At 38.4% G+C, this 20,125-nt stretch overlaps 1 protein-coding gene across 1 annotated transcript in view; it reads left to right on the forward strand.

The window, feature by feature from the left end:
* The window catches only part of eipr1 (EARP complex and GARP complex interacting protein 1), a 58,279-nt gene that overhangs the window by 10,651 nt on the left and 27,503 nt on the right, over positions 1–20,125 (forward strand). The window contains exons 4-5 of the mRNA XM_079853696.1: positions 5,860–6,016; positions 17,948–18,047. Coding sequence (XP_079709822.1) covers positions 5,860–6,016; positions 17,948–18,047 — 257 coding nt within the window. The remainder of the gene's footprint in view (positions 1–5,859; positions 6,017–17,947; positions 18,048–20,125) is intronic.

The raw sequence follows: 20,125 nt of genomic DNA on the forward strand, positions 1-20,125 counted from the left end.
TTTTCTCCAAAACACGCTGGCCATAATTGTTGGCACCTTGTTATTAAATACTTTTTGCAACCTCCTTTTGCCAAGATAACAGCTCTGAGTTTTCTTCTATAATGCCTGATGAGTTTGGAGAATAACTGACAAGAGATCAGAGACCATTCCTCCATACAGCATCTCTCCAGATCCTTCAGATTCCCAGATCCATGTTGGCTCTTCTTCTCCTCAGTTCACTCCACTCATCAGGTCAGGGGTCTGGGACGGTCATGGCAGAAGCTTCATTTTGTGCTCAGTTAACCCATTTTTGTGTTGATTTTGATGTTTGTTTTGGATCGTTGTCCTGATGGAAGATCCAACCACGGCCCATTATAAGATTTCTAGCAGAGACAGTCAGGTTTAGATTTTTTATCTGTTGGTATTTGCTAGAATCCATAATACCATGTATCTGAACAAGATGTCCAGGACCTCCAGCAAATAAATAGGCCCACAACATATAAGATTCAGCAGTATATTTAACCGTAGGCATGGGGTACTTTTTATCCCTGTTTGCACCAAACACATCTCGTGGGTTTGCTGCCAAAAAGCCCTTTTTTTTGTTTCATCTGACCATAGAATCCGGTCCCTTTTGAAGATCCAGTCGTGTCTGACAACTGAATATGCTGGAGTTTATTTTTAGAGGAGCGAGAAGTATTTTTCTTGAAACCCTCCCAAACAACATGTGGGGATGTAGGGGTTGTTTGGTCATTTTTTTTAGGCTTTCTGACCCCCAAGACTCAACTAATCCCTGCAATTCTCCATCTGTGATCCTTGAAGAGTCTTTGGCCACTCAAACTTTCCTCCTCACCGTCCATTAATACAATATAGACACACGTCCACTTCCTGGCAGATTCGTAACATCTTTAGTTGATTATAACTTCTTAATTATTGCCCTGATGGTCAAAATGGGGATTTTCAATTCTTCAGCTATTTTCTTACAGCCACTCTCTATTTTGTGAAGCTCAACAATCTTTTGCTGCACATCAGAACTATTCTGTGGTTTTACTCATTGTGATGGATGATTAAGGGGGTTTGGCCTTTGTGTTTCCTCATATTTAAACTCCTGTGAAACAAGAAGTCATAGCTGGACAATTTCATGTTCCTAGTCACCCTGGTGTACTTAAAAATGTAAATATTAATGGGAATATACTTCAGAGATATTTTTCTCATAAAAAATTCTAGGGGTGCCAACAATTATGGCCAGCGTGTTTTGGAGAAAAACATTTATTTCATAATGTGATTTACCCCCCAATTTCAATTCTTTTACTTCAATGAAAGGTTAGATTTTTGCACATTTTTTGAAGGAAAGATCAAAAGGATAAACAATGCAGATTTATTTTTTACAGCCATTTTTTATCATATTTACCAGGGGTGCCATCAATTTTGACCATGACTGTACTTGTAGGTTTTAAGGATTAAATGCTAAAATGGCTTGGCATACGACTCCTGCCTACTGGCGATAGAAGAGTGGGCTGAGAGTGGCGAGGCATAGCGTCGCTCACTGTTAGCCGTCTAGCCCTCTTGGGACCCAGAGATTGAGGAAATTGCTATTTTGATGAATATGTGGGTACCGTGGAGCTAGTGCAGAACAAAAAAACAAACTCAACACAGGAGTCTTAGTCTCCACCCGGCCCGGTTCAGCCAGAGATTGCGCTCCTGGACCACAAGTGTGGACATCGTCTGCCCAAGGGACCACGCACTTTCGGGTCTTCCACGACTTTGTGGAACACAACACACATGTTACAAGCACATGTTTATTTAGTGTCATGTATGTGTTTTGTCTTTGTGCACCATCTATATGTGAGACTGTTGGCCATGTTTTATCGACTGACCACTTAAAATGAACTCTGATTTATCATGTGGCTTTCTATTGTGCCACTTGTATTATCAGTACATATTAAAGTAAAAAGCAGACTCTCAGAAAATAAAGTGCATAATTGTACCTTTAGGGGTACAATGGCTTGTCACTGGAGCTGTACCCTCAAGGGTACAATATTGTACCATAACCTTTAAAAGAAACGGTACATATATGTACCTTTTAATGCTTTTTGACCCTCAAAAAAGTACATATATGTACCTTGAGGTCCAATAATAAGCCCTATGGGGTAGCCCTATTTAAAACTGGAAACGACCTCAACAGCTGCTCATCAAATATAGTTGATGAGCAGCTGTTGAGGTCGTTTCCAGTTTTAAATACATGCGGGTACACATCAACAACGACCTCACCTAGTACACCATCTCTGCCGGCCTAATAAAGAAGGCCCATCAACGCCTGTGCTTCTTGAGGAGGCTCAAGCAGGCTGGCCTGGGAACAACAGTCCTCACATCATTACAGGTGTGGTGTGGAGAGCATCCTTACAGCACGTGTCTCTGCATGGTACAGAAACTGCTCTGCTGCAGACAGGATAGTTAAGTCTGCACAGAAGATCCCTGGCCGCCGTTTCCCAGCAGTGGAGGACGTCTACATCCGCAGATGCAGGAACAGGGCTGCCAGGATCACTGAGGACTCTGCCCACCCCTCCTCATGGACGGTTTACCCCCCTTCACTCAGGAAGACGGCTCCAGAAGCTGTTAGACTGAGGCTGCATTTACATTTCATGGTTTAATTCTGATTTTTTTTTTCCTCCCATGTGGCACAGATTGGATATGACCCACAAATGTGTAAGCTGGATGGGTTTGATACTCTCAGATTGGTTTCAGGCCTCATTCATACAGTATGTGGAATTAAATCGGATGTGAATCAGATATGTGTATTTGCATCTGCCATGTAAGCGGATAGATCGGATATTCTTTTCAATGGTGCAATGGAGGATGAAGGCTCAATGTTTTGCTGACCTTTAAAGATGGTGCAGAAAGCAAAAGCTTGAATTATCATTTTGTCTGCATCCATTGCAAATCACACCATTTTTATTTCCTTTTCGGCCCAAGCTTTTCCGGGTCAGTATGTCTACCTTCGCCATGTGTATAGTGTAAATGCAGATATCGAATATGAGTCACTTTGAAAAACTGGTCATCAAAAACATCAGATATAGTCAACAAATCAGAACTGGGCATTAAGGACTGCAACAGTAGACACACACTACAGGCTCTTTAATATTCATTATTTTCCCACACTACAAAGTTGTACAATAACACTTGAATATTTATATTCATATTTATATTAATTATTAACTTATTTACTTGTAGTGTTTTTAGTTTTGCCTAATTTGAGATTTGATTTTTCTATTGTTTATTTTTATTTGTTATTTTCTGCTATTTCTGTTTAGTCTTGATTTTAGTGGACCTCAGTACATATAGTTTGTTATTTTCATGTACGTCATGTCTCAGAATGACAATAATCCTCCGTTGTATCCTTGAGTATTATACAGTATCTCTTAATGAAATAAAGTTGAAAAATATAGTTTTTACAGTGAATTTATGGCAACAACTGCCAGGTATTTTTTGTTGTTTTTTTATTTTTTATTTATAGTGTGAGTTATAAACTTTTAAAAATACTTGAGAGAATACACAAACCATATGTTGTTGTAAATGTGTAAGTATTGCCTAAAGGTTTTATCTGTAACCCATAACTAGTAATACACTTTTTGGCTGATGTGCATTTCTGGACATCTCCCAGACGAAGCAAGGACACTCTTAGTCAGTCAGTCAGTCAGTCAAAACTAAGATACAATTCTTAAAATGTTGTTGAGTAAATGTTTCCCATGATGAAAATATCCTGATAAAGTACAGAAATGTAAAAAATTGTCCAGTACATATTTACTTCATCAGAGTCACATTAACACATGATTTTGCAGTTTCCTGATTTCCTGATGAAACTTTACAATAAGATCCCATTAGTTAATGTTGGTTAATGCATTAACTACTATTAACTAACAATGAGCAATTCATTTGTTACAGTATTTATTCATCTTTAACGTTAGTTAATAAAAAAATAAAACTGTTCACTAGTTCAGGTCAGCTCAGGTCCATTAAATAATAGTAACTGATGCAACTTTTAATTTGAATAATGTTGAAATTAAATGTTGAAATTAACTAACTAAAATTAATATTTGCTTTAAAAAATTTTTTTATTGTTAGTTCATGTTAACTACTGTTGACAAATCAAACCTTTTTATTTGATAATGTAATTGATTTATGGTAATTTCAATATTTCCAAATCTGTCATTTAGTGATCAGTGTTTGTAAGAACCTGAAACCTGTCAAAAGTTTGGAAATATAATTTTTTTAAAATGTTTTGATAGAAGTCTCATCTGCTCACCAAGGCTGCATTTATTTGATCAAAATAGCCTTCGATAAAAACAGTAATATTGCAAAATATCATTGCAAATCAAAATAACTTTTCTATTTTAAATATGATTTCAAATGTAATTTATTCCTGTGATTTGCAGCATCATTACTCCAGTCTTCAGTGTCACATGATCCTTCAGAAATCACTGTAATATGATGATTTTCTGCTCCGAAAAGATTTATTATTATTATTGTCGAAAACAGTTGTGCTGCTTCATATTTTTGTGGATATGGTGATTTTTTTTTTTTTTTTTTTTTTTCAGGATTCTTTTATGAATAGAAAATTCAAAAGAACAGAATTTATTTGCATTTATTACATTTAATTATTACATTTATTAAAGCATTTATTAAATGGAAATCTTTTGTAACATTATAAATGTAAAAATTATTTCTCTCTTTTTTTAATCTTACCACAAATGTTTGAATGGAATCGTTTCCACAAAATGTTTTTAACATTGATAATAATAGTCATCATATTAGAATGATTTCTGAAGGATCATGTGACACTGAAGACTGGAGTAATGATGCTTTGATCACAGGAATAAATCACATTTCACAATATATTCACACAGAAAACAGCTGCATGACTGCTTTTACTGTATTTTTTCTTAAATAAATGCTGCCATGGTGAGCAGAAGAGACTTCTTTCAGAAACATTAAGAAATTGTTATTTTCCAAACTTTTGACAGGTACTGTATATATACTGATCTTCACCAATCTGAAAGATGAGTGTGTGGAAATGAAAAGCGCCATGAGTGATCCGGCCTCCAGAGGCAGTGTACGCTTCTCAGAGAACAAAACTGCACATCAGGGTATATGTGCTGCTGGAAGACAATCCAGAGAGGCATTAGAAACAAACCATAATCATTACCCAATAGTACATTAACCCTCCAATAATATGTTCAAATATATTCACATGATTTATATAGGTGATGGTGTGCATTATTTTGGTTCTGCACTCAGTGTGCTTCAGAATACAATTGAGCTGAAGCTGTTGTGCATGTGTTTTAAAGCGTGTTTTGTGTATATGTATGCTTATGGCATATTATGGCTTATTATGCTTATGGCATGTGCTTCTGGAATTCAATCCAGAGAGGAACAATACATTAGAAACAAACCATAATCATTACCCATACTTTAACCCTCCAATCTTTCGATTTATATGTGATGGTGTGCATTTTTATTTCATTTTGGTTCTGCACTCAGTGTGCTTCAGATTACAATTGAGCTGAAGCTGTCGTGCATGTGTTTTTAAGCGTGTTTTGTGTATATGCATGCTTATGGTATATTATGACTTATGACATGTGCTTCTGGAAGACAATCCAGAGAGGAACAATACATTAGAAATTACCCAATAGTGCATTAACCCTCCAATAATATGATAAAATTTATTCACATGATTTATATCGGTGACGGGTGTGCATTTTATTTTATTTTCAGATTACAATTGAGCTGAAGCTGTCGTGCATGTGTTTTTAAGCGTGTTTTGTGTATGTGCATGCTGATGTGAGACTCTGACAGTGTGTTGTGTGTGTGTCTCCTGTCGGGCAGCGTCTGAGAGTCGTGTGCTCACATGTGCGGCGGTGTGGAGGATGCCCCCGGAATGGGAATCAGGCAGCCACGAGTCCCCCGACGATTCATCAAACAACCCGCAGACCTTGGAGCTTCTCTGTCACCTTGACAACACGGCCCACGGCAGCGCGGCCTGGTACGCCACACGCCACACGCTATCGATTTAGCCCTGCAGCTTCCCCGTTCTCCTCCCTCTTTCCTAGCTTTGCTATCCTTCTCGTCATGGCTTTTATTTCCATTTCTCTCTCTCTCTGCCTCGCTTTGTCTCCGTCTCTTGCAGCATTTTGGCTCTGCCTCCCTTCAATCTATTGTTCTGTTCTGTTCTTTTCTTGATGTTACAGAAATCTATTTGCACTGTATTTCATGCACCCATCCGTTCGGTTTTATTTTCAACCTCCGCCTATTTCTTTTGTCTCAGACCGGCACGCTTTATTTCATGCACCATAATTCAAAACACAGAATAAAGAAAAAAATCCTGCTTGTGTTTTGAAATGGCAGGCCATCATACTCGCATCCGTCACTTGCACATACTAATGGAATTTTGCTTCATCTCAGCTAAAATATTCAACAAATTCAAATCTGCGCCTCGCTGTATTGCAACATAAAAGGCCAAGCATGTAAAAATTTAAATCATGTTTAAACCCATCAGACTTTCTTTCTTCCATGATGTGATAATGACCCAGCTGCTCTTTTCCATACCACCAAAATTGGCTTTTGTTTAAAATGGACAGCAAAATTCACAAGTCTCAATCAGTTGCAAGACATGTCAGAACTGATGTCTTTTGGGGCCAAACTTGGTGCAACATTTTGCAAGTTTGAATATGCATAAGCAAGAATGAGATTTGCAGCAGCCTTTTACTCTGGCCTCAAAAATTGCTTGATTGAAGATGTTCCTGGTAACCTCGTTTCCCCCATCATTCATCCGTCTGACAGGGGACAGTGGAGACCGCCCTGGGACCATCAACAGCAGTTGCCAGATTGATTAGACAAACTGCAATGAGTGAACTATAACAGAGACGCCTTATAAAAATGCAGTGTTTGATAAACAATAGCCTGCTGATGGATCAGTGTGCCAGAATCACAATAAAGCCTGAATAACCCACATGTGGCTCTTCTAAAGCCAGACTGAAGTAATGATGGAACATTTCTTAGCCAAGGCCATGAACAACATGGCAATTTTCATCTATTTTCTTATTCTTTGTTCAACTTTCGAGCATTTGATGTATTGTTTCCCCGGACTACATGTACTACATGCATGTAGGGGAGAGCGGGGCACAACCTGACACATTTTGACTTTCTCAGTTTCTGTAAATCCGCTTGGGATTCAGAGTATTTCTTTTTCCCCCCACATTAATTTCACAGATGTCTAGTACAATTATGTGGGCTTGTTTTCATTATTACAGTGTATACTTTTTACTTTATTTACCCCTAAAGAATGGAAGTGAAATGTGACAACATGCCCCATATGTGGGGAACTTTGTAACATAACCAAATGACTGCTTAAAATGTTATCTGATCCAGTAAAAAAAAAAGAAAGAAAAAAAAAAAAGACAATTTAAAATAAAATCAACTTTTTCATATACAATATTGGTGTTTTTAATAATTAAACAAACTAATTTAAAAGTTTGACAATGAACACACTGCAAAACACTGCATAGTTCAAAACAATGTAGGAAAATAGATAGAAGAAGAAACACATTCAGAAAAGCACAACCTTCCCCTTCCTCCACACATAGCTTTCACAGAACAGGACACAATAGATGAGCTAGAATGCTTCACATTTCTTAAAATAATAATATCTGAACATTGAACATTGAGTCTCAGTCTTTATTCTCAGCCTGTTTCTCATGGTTTCTCAATCCAATTTTTATGTTCTCACAAATTGCTAATGTCATAGAACAGCACAGTTCTAATAGCGGGCTCGTTGAAACTCTGCGTTACAATGTGCCACGCTATCAAGACTCAACATTGTGATGTCTGTCATGGCATCGTCTATCAGCCCATCCCTACTGAAAAGGCGTGGACAGGGTTATTTTTGCGGCTGACCTTATTACATATGCATTTATAGGAGTTTCCCTCTTAGACACAACATTTATGGGAGGAGAGTATTTAAATTAAATAATGCAAGGTGATTTACTAAGGTTTGCGCTCGTCAGTTTACTGGTATTTGCGCTATTATTTACTGGCCAACAAAAAACATGACCAGACGCTAATTTGCGCTTCTCTCGGTAGTGTTGGTCATTATGGAAATTATCCGGCTGCATCTGTGTTCTTTAATTTGCGTGTCGTCAGTAGATCACGCGCAGAACTTTTCACTCCCATCGGCACTATTTTGGAATTGCACTCTCAGGCTAATTTGAACTGTTTGGTAAATCTGGCCCTATGTGCAAGGAATAGGCTGTAGGTTGTAGGACAGCTGAAATTAAGACTCTGAGAGGACAGAAGAAAGAAAGGTGGAGGTTGGTTGTGGATGTGTGGTGTACAGAATTGGTTGCTAATGGTCATTACCTTATCAGTGAAAAAAATGTGGCTAAGTCATCAGCAGTCAGATAGTTAGTGGGAAGAGAGAGGAGAATAATGTGAAGAATTTGCGGGTGTCCAAAGTGCTAATAACCTTCTTTTGGTAGTAAGTGATTTTAACAGCAGAAACCTGGAGGAGAAGGAGAGGAGGCATTGATACTGGCTCAGATTAGATGGATATTTTGCCATTACCTCTCTGCAGCACTGAGCTTGGTCCAATGATCACAAAGAGAATCAGCGAGCAAGGTGCTAGAGGGTGTCACATATTCTGGCCTGGAGTTAAAAAGGCAGATATTTTCAGCATTAAATTGGAGTATGTATACTAGAATCATTCGCATCAAGAAAGAAGAAGTAATTAGAGGAGGAAAGGGATGCAGACACCACAGAGAAGATAGCATGTGGAGAAAGCACAAAGGTTACAATAAAATAAACTAGCTGTTTTCCTGCTTGGTGTGCATTTACATTTACATTTAATCATTTAGCAGACTTTTATCCAAAGCAACTTACAAATGAGGAGAGCAGTAGAAGCATTTAAACTACCAATAGGACAACATGTAAGTGATGTGACCCTTCCCAGTTTAGTCTAACGCAGTCTACGTATTATAAAAAATTTAAATTAATGGATCAATTGTTGCCGAAAAAGATGCGTCTTCAGTCGTTTCTTGAAAATTGCTACGGACTCAGCAGTTCGGGTTGAGTTAGGCGGGTCATTCCACCAGCAGGAACAGTCAAGGTGAAGGTCTGTGAAAGTGATTTTGTGGGTGTTTGGTGTTTTAAGCCCCCAACGGCGCCTTCCAGGCAGCGAGGGGATGGGTAGGTTTAAGGTTGAGGGTAGGGTTAGCTGCCTCTAAGGAGCCATTGGGGGCATAAAACACCATCGAGCGATTTTGTGCATCTTTGAAATGGCACCAAAGGCGATGTTCACTTGCAGAACGCAAGCTTCTGGTTGACACGTAAGTCTGGAGTAATGAGTTTAGGTAAAAGGGAGCAGAGCCAGTGGTGGTCCTGGAGGCAAGCATCAGTGCCTTGAATTTGATGCGAGTGGCAATTGGCAACCAGTGCAAGTTTGTGAGGAGAGGAGTGACGTGTGCTCTCTTCGGGTCGTTAAAGACCACTCTAGCTGCGGCGTTCTGGATCAGTTGCAGAGGTTTAACAGTGCATGCTGGAAGGCCTGCCGAGAGAGCATTACAGTAGTCCAGTCTGGATAGAACAAGCTTTTGGACAAGGAGTTTTGTAGCAATGCTCTGATAGGAAGGGCCTGTGCATAAAGCACCTTAAGTGTAATTTTCCCTTAAGTTCGCCCTTATGTTTCCCTTAAACCTAAGGGTGTTGCAGAAAAAAAAAACTTAAGTGTTACTTAAAGGGATACTTCAGGATTTAGCATTAAGCTTTGTATTAGTAGAAAACCTGTAGTATTTTCGAATTACCGTGCTTTCCACCCTCATATCCCCCTGAGAGGAGAGATTTATGTATTTTTTGTCTGGAAAAAATCCTCCGATGACGCAAAAATCGTCATTTTGCGTCATCGGAGGATTTTCTGGCCAGAGGCGAGAGACTACAGCCAGTAGTAGGGGCTGTTCCGCATTTGTTCAACCCGCCCATAGAGGGTGGGATCTCACTCACATAATGTACACACAGTCAGCCGTCTTTCTTTGGAAGCTAAGCTTGCAGGCTCTTGTTCTGTGAAGAAAGCTGAGTAGTAGGAGAAAGCTGAGTAGTAGGAGAAAGCTGAGTAGTAGGGGTTGCCATCCTCCTTTTCCCGGACTTGTCCGGCGGGCGAGGTCGTTCAAAATGTCCGGGATTCAGCTTTTGCTTTCTGCGGTCGCCATTCATTGTTTACATGCACACCTTTTGTTTCAATCTAACTGAATTCATTCCAATTGGTGAATCTGAATGTAGTGTTTACATGAACGCTAAACAAGTGATCGGTTGATGTGCGTTTTAACATTGCTAAGAAAATTCCCGCACCTCTGTGAGAGATACGAGACCGGTGCATCTCAGTAATGACGCCACCGACCTCGCGCCGTTCTCCCGCGGCCATCAGCCTCGTCCTGCTCGCCACAGTAAACATGATGAATGGCGTCTGTAGAACGCAAAAGCCGAATCCCGGACATTTTGGGCGATCTCGAAATCCCAGGCAGACTCGTCACGGAGACTCACTGGTAGCCTAACCTTGTTGTTTTCAACTGCGCTCCCTTACCGGTAGGCATGGCCTAATAGGGCAGCGAAGCAAGTGCATTCTGGGAGTTGTTGTCTTTCATCCACATAAGCCAAAAATACATTTTCTGGCTTTTCTCAGTCTAGAAAGCTCCAAATTAAAAAATTTCTTCACATTTCTTCTACATAAATGACCAATTTTAAATACACATTCATCTTTCCAGAGGTGAAGTATCCCTTTAAGGGTTTCTTTAAATGAGACTTTCTTTAACTGAATTTATGGAACCATCTGAAGATCATTATGTGCCAAGAAGAATTTTTAGGGATAGGGAGAACCCTTTGGACCATCTTAGCGATGAAAAATTGTTACAAGAATACCGATTTGATCGACGCGCAATATTTGACATCACTAACAAATTAGACGGTGACCTTGACCATGTCACACATCGCAACCACTCTTTACCTGCAGTGTTACAACTGCTTGTAGCAATGCGTTTTTTTGCAACTGGGAGTTTTCAGACGGTAGTGGGAGATGTTTTCCACGTGCATAAATCATCTGTCAGCAGAGAGGTTCACCGGGTTGCGGGGGCTTTGCGAAATTGCTAGTGTTAGTGTTTTGCGTATCTATGGCAACAACAGACTTTTATAACGTGAATCCAGGATCGCTGTCATGAAACACTTAAATGTTTCCCTTACTTAAGAGAACCATTTAAGAGATTATATGCAACACCCTTAAGTTATTCTCTTAGGTAAGGGGAAATCGCCCCTTAAGTATCATACTTAAGGGAAAAACTTAAGGTGCTTTATGCAACCGGGCACTGATCCTCCTAATGTTGTATAAGGGAAATCTGCAGGACCGGGCAGTTCTAGCAATGTGGTCTGTGAAGTTCAATGCTCATCAATCACAATTCCAAGGTTCCTGGCTGACCTTGGTTGATTAATGGATGATGAAACATAGCTGAATGGAGAAGTTGTGGTGTAGTTTTTGATTGGCCGCTACCACAAGCAACTTAACTTGACTTCACAAGGTTTAGTTGAAGGTGGTGGTCCTTCATCCAGCAAGAAATGTCTGTCAGGTAGGATGAGATGCACACAGCTACCGTCGGATCCTCTGGTTGGAATGAGAGGTGAAGTTGTGTGTCGTCAGCATAACAGTGATAGGAAAAAGCATGTTTCTGAATGACAGATCCTAGTGATGACATGTAGATGGAGAAGAGAAGTGGTCCACGCACTGAGCCCTGAGGCACCCCGGTAGCTAGATGTTGCAACTTAGACACGTCACCACTCCACGACACCCTAAAGGACCTACATGAGAGGTAAGACTTGAACCATTGGACTGTGGTTCCTGAGATGCCCTTGTTGCCCAACAACTGAGATGCCTGAGATGCCCTTGTTGCCCAACAACCAGACTGGTTGTTGTCCAGGAGGTTGTTCTGTGTAAGAAAGGCAGAGATTTTGTTGAAAACAACGGATACCCATCTGTAATTTTCCAGATGTGCTGGATTTAGAAAATCTATGTAAATCTATATAAAGTGTAAATCTATTATTGTGATCCTGTAATAGAGCATGATAGGGGCCCTTTAAGAAAAGAGTGAATTATAAAGTGTTTTCAATTAGAAAACCTGTCTACCCACCTTGTCCAGTAGGACAAGGGGACTGTGTGTAAAAGTAATGGTCTTAATGGTTCTGCAGCAGCCTGAAGGCCACAACAGCAGTTCAGGCCACCTGCCACAAGCTGAAAGTTTGATTGAGAGCAGTCGACCAGTCACGTCTGCCTGGAAGGCCCAAAGCCTGCATGGCATCCAAGGGTATTTTGACTGTTGTTGGCATATGTGGTTGGGTTAGCAGGTTACTAGCTTTCACCAGAGCTACTGTATGAAGCTACGGTTGCCCTTAACATCTCTGGTGATTAAGGTAATGTAGTACAAGGACGCCAGATACCAAAAGATACACATGCTGAGGTGGGGGAGGCTGGAGCGTGCTTCCAATTTTTAAGGGGTCTGGTGAACAGCCAGGACCAGAAACCAAGTCCTTGCATCTGTACATGACTGGCAGGTCTCAATGGATGTGACTAAAGGACTTAAGTTCATTATTTGAAACCAGACATTCTTCTGGTCTTTGAGGCAAAGAAGAGCATCCTTCTTTTGGGTTGATCATTTGGAATATTCAATAAAATATTCAAGGGGAAGATTTGGCCAGTGGCTGTTGAAAAAGGGCTTGGTGGCAAAAGTGTATGCTGATTTAGGTAAGTTTGTTTGGGATTTACACAACAGTTTTTTTTTCAAGGCCCTCTATGAGAAGGGAAAGTAATATCAAGCTGAAAACCCCTCAAGATTCAAACTTTACCTGGGTAAGGCTGAATGATGTTGATCAGAGCAGCGTGGCTGGGTTGTGTGGTGACAGTAATCGTTTGGCAGGATTTAATGACATTGCCAGAGAAAGTAATGGATTTAGGTCCAGTGTAGAGACCCAAATGTAATTGATGATCCAAAGGTTGGGTATAAGTCAATTTGGAGGCATTTTTATATGTGCTCAAAGCACATGTGATTTGCACCAAACTAGTCATGAAATAAAAGGAGCTGGACAAGCAGCAAAATAGATAATTGGTTGTAGAAGGACTTGATTTTCCTTGCACTGTAAACCATAAAGCAGAAGAACTATGCAGTTGCTGCAATATGGTCCACAAAGTTGATCATATTGAGGTTTATTTTATGGACCTTTATACTCATACTTAATGCATTTATATAGTCTGTACGGATTCAGGGGTCTGTCTCTTTGAGTGTAATGAGGGTCTCATAGTGTGTTTGCTGTTGTGATATCTGCTGTTTAAGATGAATGGCATGTCTTGCTTCCTCATATCCCTGATTCTCACATGGCTCTTGCTGAAAACAATAACACATTATCCTTGGTGTTTGCTTACTCATCCAAAGACAAATCCACGCATACCTGCCACGATATGTCAGAAAAAAGAAACTAGTGTTAAAGTGCAGTGTAGGGAATGTTCATGTCTTTCACAAACTTTCTCTGTGCTCTCTCTCAAATACACATGTGCCTGTTTTGAAAACATGCCAATTTAGGCTCCCCTGAAGAAAATAGACAAAATATCAATGAAAAATGTACGAAATTGTTGTCACCTCCTGTGTTTTATGTTTGTTTTTAGTTTTTCGTCTCACAGAATAGAATCGCTTCATTGTGAAAGCTGGTGGACGCCTCTTAATCAATGCCCATTGAGCACTTTGTGGCCAATGGAGCATTTGTGAGATTTTGTGCACAGGACGTGCTGAGCGAGCAGTGATGGCAGCGTGAGACAGGCTAATGGCTGTGTGATGGGTTATCAGAGCCACCGCTGCTAGATCAATTGGAGCCTGAGTAGAAACAAAAGCAAACTGTGTTATATAGGTCAGTCAATACTTTCAGTAATGATGAAGTAATCTCTGCGATGTTCAGAGGCCAGTCGATGCTTGCACACCTTTTATACTGTGGACATTTGCAACACATGGGTTCCCTGGCAACACCTCTCCTCCTACTTTGCTTTCTTCCCTCAGATCAAACTTGAATCATTTACCATTTACCCAAGCATCACATATACACTTCTTCCTGGTTAGTTTTATATATGCAATGTGTTGACACAACACTTCTTGTTTTATTTTAATTAAACAACATACAAATATTTATAATTAAATTCATGTTGTCTTTATTCATTAAAATGCATAAAATCAGCGTCATATGCATACATGCAGTTACAATTCAAGTCTTATCATAACTGGTCAAACCTGAAAGTCAAAGAAAGAAAACATCTGTATTTTATACTGTATTGTAAGTTTCTTGTAAGTATGTGAAAATGTGAGCATGTGAAAGTCTGTATATTTTTATTTTTGCAAAGGTCACTTTAGGGGCTCCGTAGTTACTTGTCCAGTGATGAACTAAATATTTAGTTAAAATGTGTTTTTTGTTGTTGTTTCATTAGTCGTGTTTAGCCCAAATGTACTGTATGTGTTCAACTTTGATGCAGTCACACTAATTGAGAGTCATTTCAAATATCTTCGTTATTAGCATAGCCTTTATAGGGACCAGCAGAGTTGAATCATTTAAAATTATTATGACTCTCTATGATATCTCTTTAATTAAAGTCCCCCTTAGTCAATAATTGTATCCCTTTATCCCACTCATCTTTGATCACCAAAATGATATATTTAATCTTTTTTTCCTTGGATTTTTTTCTTTTCTTCATGCCTTAAAATAGCTTGAAGGTAACTAGACACCTATGCAAATGAGCCCCGCCTCCACTCACTCACAGCAGCTCAGAGATCCATCCACTCCTTGACGATCACACGTTGATCTGATTGGTTACAAGGTAGTTTGTGACGTCAGAAACACCAGCGATTTCAAACCGTGTTTTTGAGACTGTCTTTGGTTCACTGCAGGTTTAACCCTCTGAGGTCTGAGCTGTTTTCTGGGCCCTGGAGGTGTTCTGACATGCTCTGACATTTCTGGTTATTTCTGTTACTTGTGACATTTTCAAGTCTAATTACACTGTATTCAGCACAAACTCTGCTACAATAATATATCAGCAGCATGTATGTAAAAGTTTGTAGTTTTGAGATAATGACATTTATGCGTGGTTTGTGAAAATACAAAAAAAATTCTCACTGAATTAAGGCCATGAAACCCATACTGATTATTTCTTCGCAAGACTTTTGAAAATTGTATGACGTAGCCTAGAATATTTGCTGCAAAACTATGTGAAAATCACCCTGACTGCTCATTCAGAGAAGACAATATATTGATTTAAAAATTTTACGACGTGTTTTGTGTGAAAAAGCTTTATGCGGGAGCTCATTAATATGTAAGCTTTTCACACCTGAGAAAGACAAAGAACCTCCCCTAACGGCCCTATTAGGAGCTATCAGGCCCTGTCATTCTGAGCAACCTTGCACAATACTGTAAATGAGGAGATTTAAAAAAGAATGGCTTTTAAATTGTTTGGATTTATTTACAACACAACATAATCCAAAGATACACAACAAATGCCAAAAAAAGCACTTCAAAGACAGAGACCTTTGTGCCATTCCTAAAAACATTGTACATACCTTTCATTTCCAAGATTTTCACTTTACCATGTTGTTCACGTACAGAGACTCATGTGAATGTTGAAGTCCTCAGTGGCATCTGGGCCCTGAAAAAAAGAAGAAGTGAACATACTGATATCAAGAGAAAGGCCTGCACGATTTTGGAAATAAATATTAGATTTTTCTGGTTAAAATTGCTTTTTAAAATTCCTTTTTAAAATTCACAGAATACACACACACACACACACACACACACACAAATGTTTCCAACAATATATAATATAATGAACACCAGGTTTGTTGTGCCTTGTAGGCATAAGGTATATGCGCAGTGCCGGATAAAATAATAATAACAATAAATAACCTATAGCAGTATAAATCTTCCAAAAGATTTCAGTAACAACTAAGCTAGAGAAAAATATATTGATTATCATGTTACTTCAAATGTTTCCATCCGTTATGATGATATGAAATGAGATAATAATAAAAACATGAAGCCGTTTTGTGCGTTTTGCTTTCATCCAAAATATGATACATTCAAACACGATCGCGCTGCAAAATATGATACATTCAAAAGCGATCGCGCTCAAATATAAAACATTATGGTTACAAACACAGTAACAGTAAACACGGGTCTAAATATTATAATATTCCCCATATATCTAGCAACAGTTCAACTGCAACGTGACATTTATGCAACAATAACAAACTAATATGTAAGAATTTCTTACCTTACATCTTTCTTGTCTTCAAATCGCGTTCTTCTTCTTCTGAGGTAGCCTAAATCCAATGTAAGCTCAGGCACGTCTTTCAAACTCGACGAGAAGTGAAGTGTTTTGTTGTTGAGGTAATGAGCGTGTTCGCGTTCCAAGTGGAGATTTGCATGTGAATATCTTTTGCGCGAGTGGGCGTGGCCAAATTAACTGTAATGAGCAAGCGTTTGAGAAGCTGGACATCTTGTTGGTTTTATACAAATTACTTAAACAGAGAATATTTGTTTTCGTTTTGAATCCGATCATTTAAAAGTACACACTTAAATGTTTATAAAGGTATATGGCTCATAAATGTGTGACAAGTATTCGCTGAGTTTGGTTTCAGTTTATAGACGTGCTCAAGAAAAAAAGTCAGGCAGAAAGCACACCCTGTTTATTTTATTTATTTTACAAAAGCACAATGTTTTGATTTGATTGTAAGTGGACACATACAAAAGGAGAAATATCACAGATTCTTTTTTTATATTTCTTTTTTCTGTATGACCATAAATGACGGAGTAATTTAAGTTTTATAGTGCTACAATGTGGAGAAAATCCAGCAAAACGCGCCCGCACGTTTGTCGACCTCAGAGGGTTAAGGAGAAAATACTCAGCAATGGTGTTGACACTAATGAATTTACACATGGTTTGTCTTAAAGGAACACGCTGACTTTTTGGGACTTAAGCTTATTCACCGTATCCCCCAGAGTTAGATAAGTCCATACATACCCTTCTCATCTCCGTGCGTGCCGTAACTCTGTCTGACGCACCCACCGCTAGCCTAGCTTAGCACAAAGACTGGAGGTAAATGGCTCCAGCTAGCATACTGCTCCCAATAAGTGACAAAATAACGCCAACATTTTCCTATTTACATGTTGTGATTTGTATAGTCATAGCGTGTACAAATAACAAGGTCACATGAGACACAGCCATCTTCTAACCGTATACATACTGGGAACTATATTCTCAGAAGGCGAAGCACTGCTACTTCTGCGGGGTGATTTGCTCCAACATTGAGTGAACTCTCTGCTCCTCACCACGGGGCTTCTCAGGTACTGCGCGCAAATCACTCCGCCCAAGTAGCAGTGCTTCGCCTTCTGAGAATATAGTTCCCAGTATGTATACGGTTAGAAGATGGCTGTGTCTCATGTGACCTTGTTATTTGTACACGCTGTGACTATACAAATAGTATAGTCTACAAAAAACAGTAACTTCTACAGAAAGAAGCTATAAATATATGCTTCTGGTGCTACTGGTGTGTATGGAAAGTCATATTATAGTAAATCCATTCTTAGTGATTTATATCCATATTAAATACTCTGATTGCAGATGACATTTTAACTTGTCTTTGCCAATTGTTTTCTCTCACACAGATGTTTTCTGTGTCTCGATGTACTGCATCTGATGTCTGGATAGCTAATGATAATAGATATATAGACTGTGTAATTCGGTTAATTGCTCTACACCTCATGGCCTTATCAACATCATGCAAAGAGCACCATTCAATCAGTAACTTCCTTGAAATTTGTGGTTAGCCATTGACAATGTCCTCTCTCATGTCTCCTGCAGTGTATTATGGGAGCCCATGGGTGACGGAAAGCGTGTGATATCGCTGGCTGAAAACCACGTGCTCCTCTGGGACCTTCAGGAGAGCTCCAGCAAGGCCACGGTGAGATTCATTATTCTCATAATTGCCGTGTTTCACAGCCCTTCTTTCAGTGATGCAGCGATGACACTGGCACTGCATATCAATAAGAGTCATCATGCTCAGGTCCTTAACAGTGAAATTCATTCAAAGTTTGCATCTCTATGACTTTTCTCTGTGGGACACACACACACACACACACATATATATATAAATTGTTTTTTTTAGATATATAAAATGAAAGCATGTGACCAGCTGTCAAGCTCTGAAAAAAAAAAACCACACACTGTAAGACTTCTGGAGGGCAGACATTTTATAACAATAGCTTTAAAACCATGCCAGTCTTTATCATTTTCGTCTGTGTTAGTGAAAAAAGTGAACACATGGCCATGAAAATGTTTTCTGTTAAATAGCATTTGGGTTTGGAATGACAAATTTTGAATAGGTAAATGATAACACAATTTTATCAGATTTTTTACCTCAATTTTGAGCTATTAATTTAAATTATGAGCACAGACCAGTTATTTTATGTTATTTTAGTGTCATTATACTATTATACATTTTATTAATATTTTGAATTAGTTTTTATTTTTTAGATTTTCCATTTTTATTTTAATTGTGGTTAAAGTTTTAGTAATTTTGTTGTGTTTTTGTCATTTTAATTCGATTTTATAGATATCTTTAGATTTATAGATAGTCTATCATTTTTATTTCAGTTTTAGTTTTAGTACATCAATTTAAACATGAAAATGATAAACAGATTTTTTTTATATTTTATTTCAGTTAACAAATATATTCTTTATTTTTTTATGGTTTTAGTTTGTTAACTATAAAAACCCTGCCATGGACATACAAAGGTTGCAGACACCTAGGGGTTTCTTGTCAAAAAGAGAAAATTGATAAAATTAAGAATGAGACTTATGAAGAAAAATATTTAAAGAACTATCCCTTATTGTAAAGTAATGCATTTGATCTATTAGCAGCTTTTTGTGCCTTTTTTATAGGCTAAATGACTGTCCTAACCACAGTCTATAGCCTAAACACAGTTTTTTCTAGTGCAGGTTCAAGGATGATAAGTGCATTTACTGAAAAGCTAGGAAATTGTAACGAAGTTCATTAAATTCATCACAATATGCACACATTCATTCTTAATCTTATGCCTATAATGCTGAAAATGGCTCCTGTTGAGTTGTTTATATCCCTAGATATTAGTGGTCGACCGATATGGGATTTTTAATGGCCGATGCCGATGCCGATATTGAGAAAGCAATCTGGCCGATTGGCCGATATGAGGCCGATACAATACATGTGAATACAGTAAATGAGAGACATAAAGAATATTGGTGAAACTAAATGAACATTTATTAAGAAATTAAAATGTAAACAAAAAGGTAAGGTAACACTTCAATAAATAAAGTTTTAGTGCAGCTTCTTGTCTGCTTTAATATTTACAGTCATTTTTTCAGTTACATAAATAATTACTGCTGCTTACTGCAGGTTACAAATAACATTTATCATTAATGAACCAATCGAAACAATATTCATAAATTTATGACAAAATAGTATGTGAAATGACATACATTTTATGTACAATACATAGTTAAATATAAATCTCACATAGTTTATTTACACTATTTACTTTAAACAGGTTGTTTTACTTCAAGTATATTTAAATAATAATGATTTATGTCTGTGTTTAGTTTTGCTTGTTTGTTTCTTTAAAACGTTGCAAGCCGTCACATGTATTTGCATGACATACATGAACATATGAAAATGTATACTACACACGATATTACGCCAATCATGGATAAATAAATACAGTAGATAGTGAATAACATTTTCAAGGATTTATTTTCAAACGTAATATTATTACATCGTGTTCTCTTCTCATCCACCTCACGCGACCAACTGATCTGTTATGCACGCGACCCAGCTTTTCCGTGCATGCGAGTCCGTTGGAAAACAGCGTCTAGTTTAAATGTAACCCGAGAACAACGCGCGTATCTGAGGAACAGCCAGTCACAGGATTTTTGACTGTTTGTGAGGTAAAATGTTTTCAGTTTTGTTTGAATTTGTTTATATCACATCTGTGACCCCCACTG

This window comes from Squalius cephalus, assembly GCF_949319135.1.
Source record: "Squalius cephalus genome assembly, chromosome: 20".
Classification (NCBI taxonomy): domain Eukaryota; kingdom Metazoa; phylum Chordata; class Actinopteri; order Cypriniformes; family Leuciscidae; genus Squalius; species Squalius cephalus.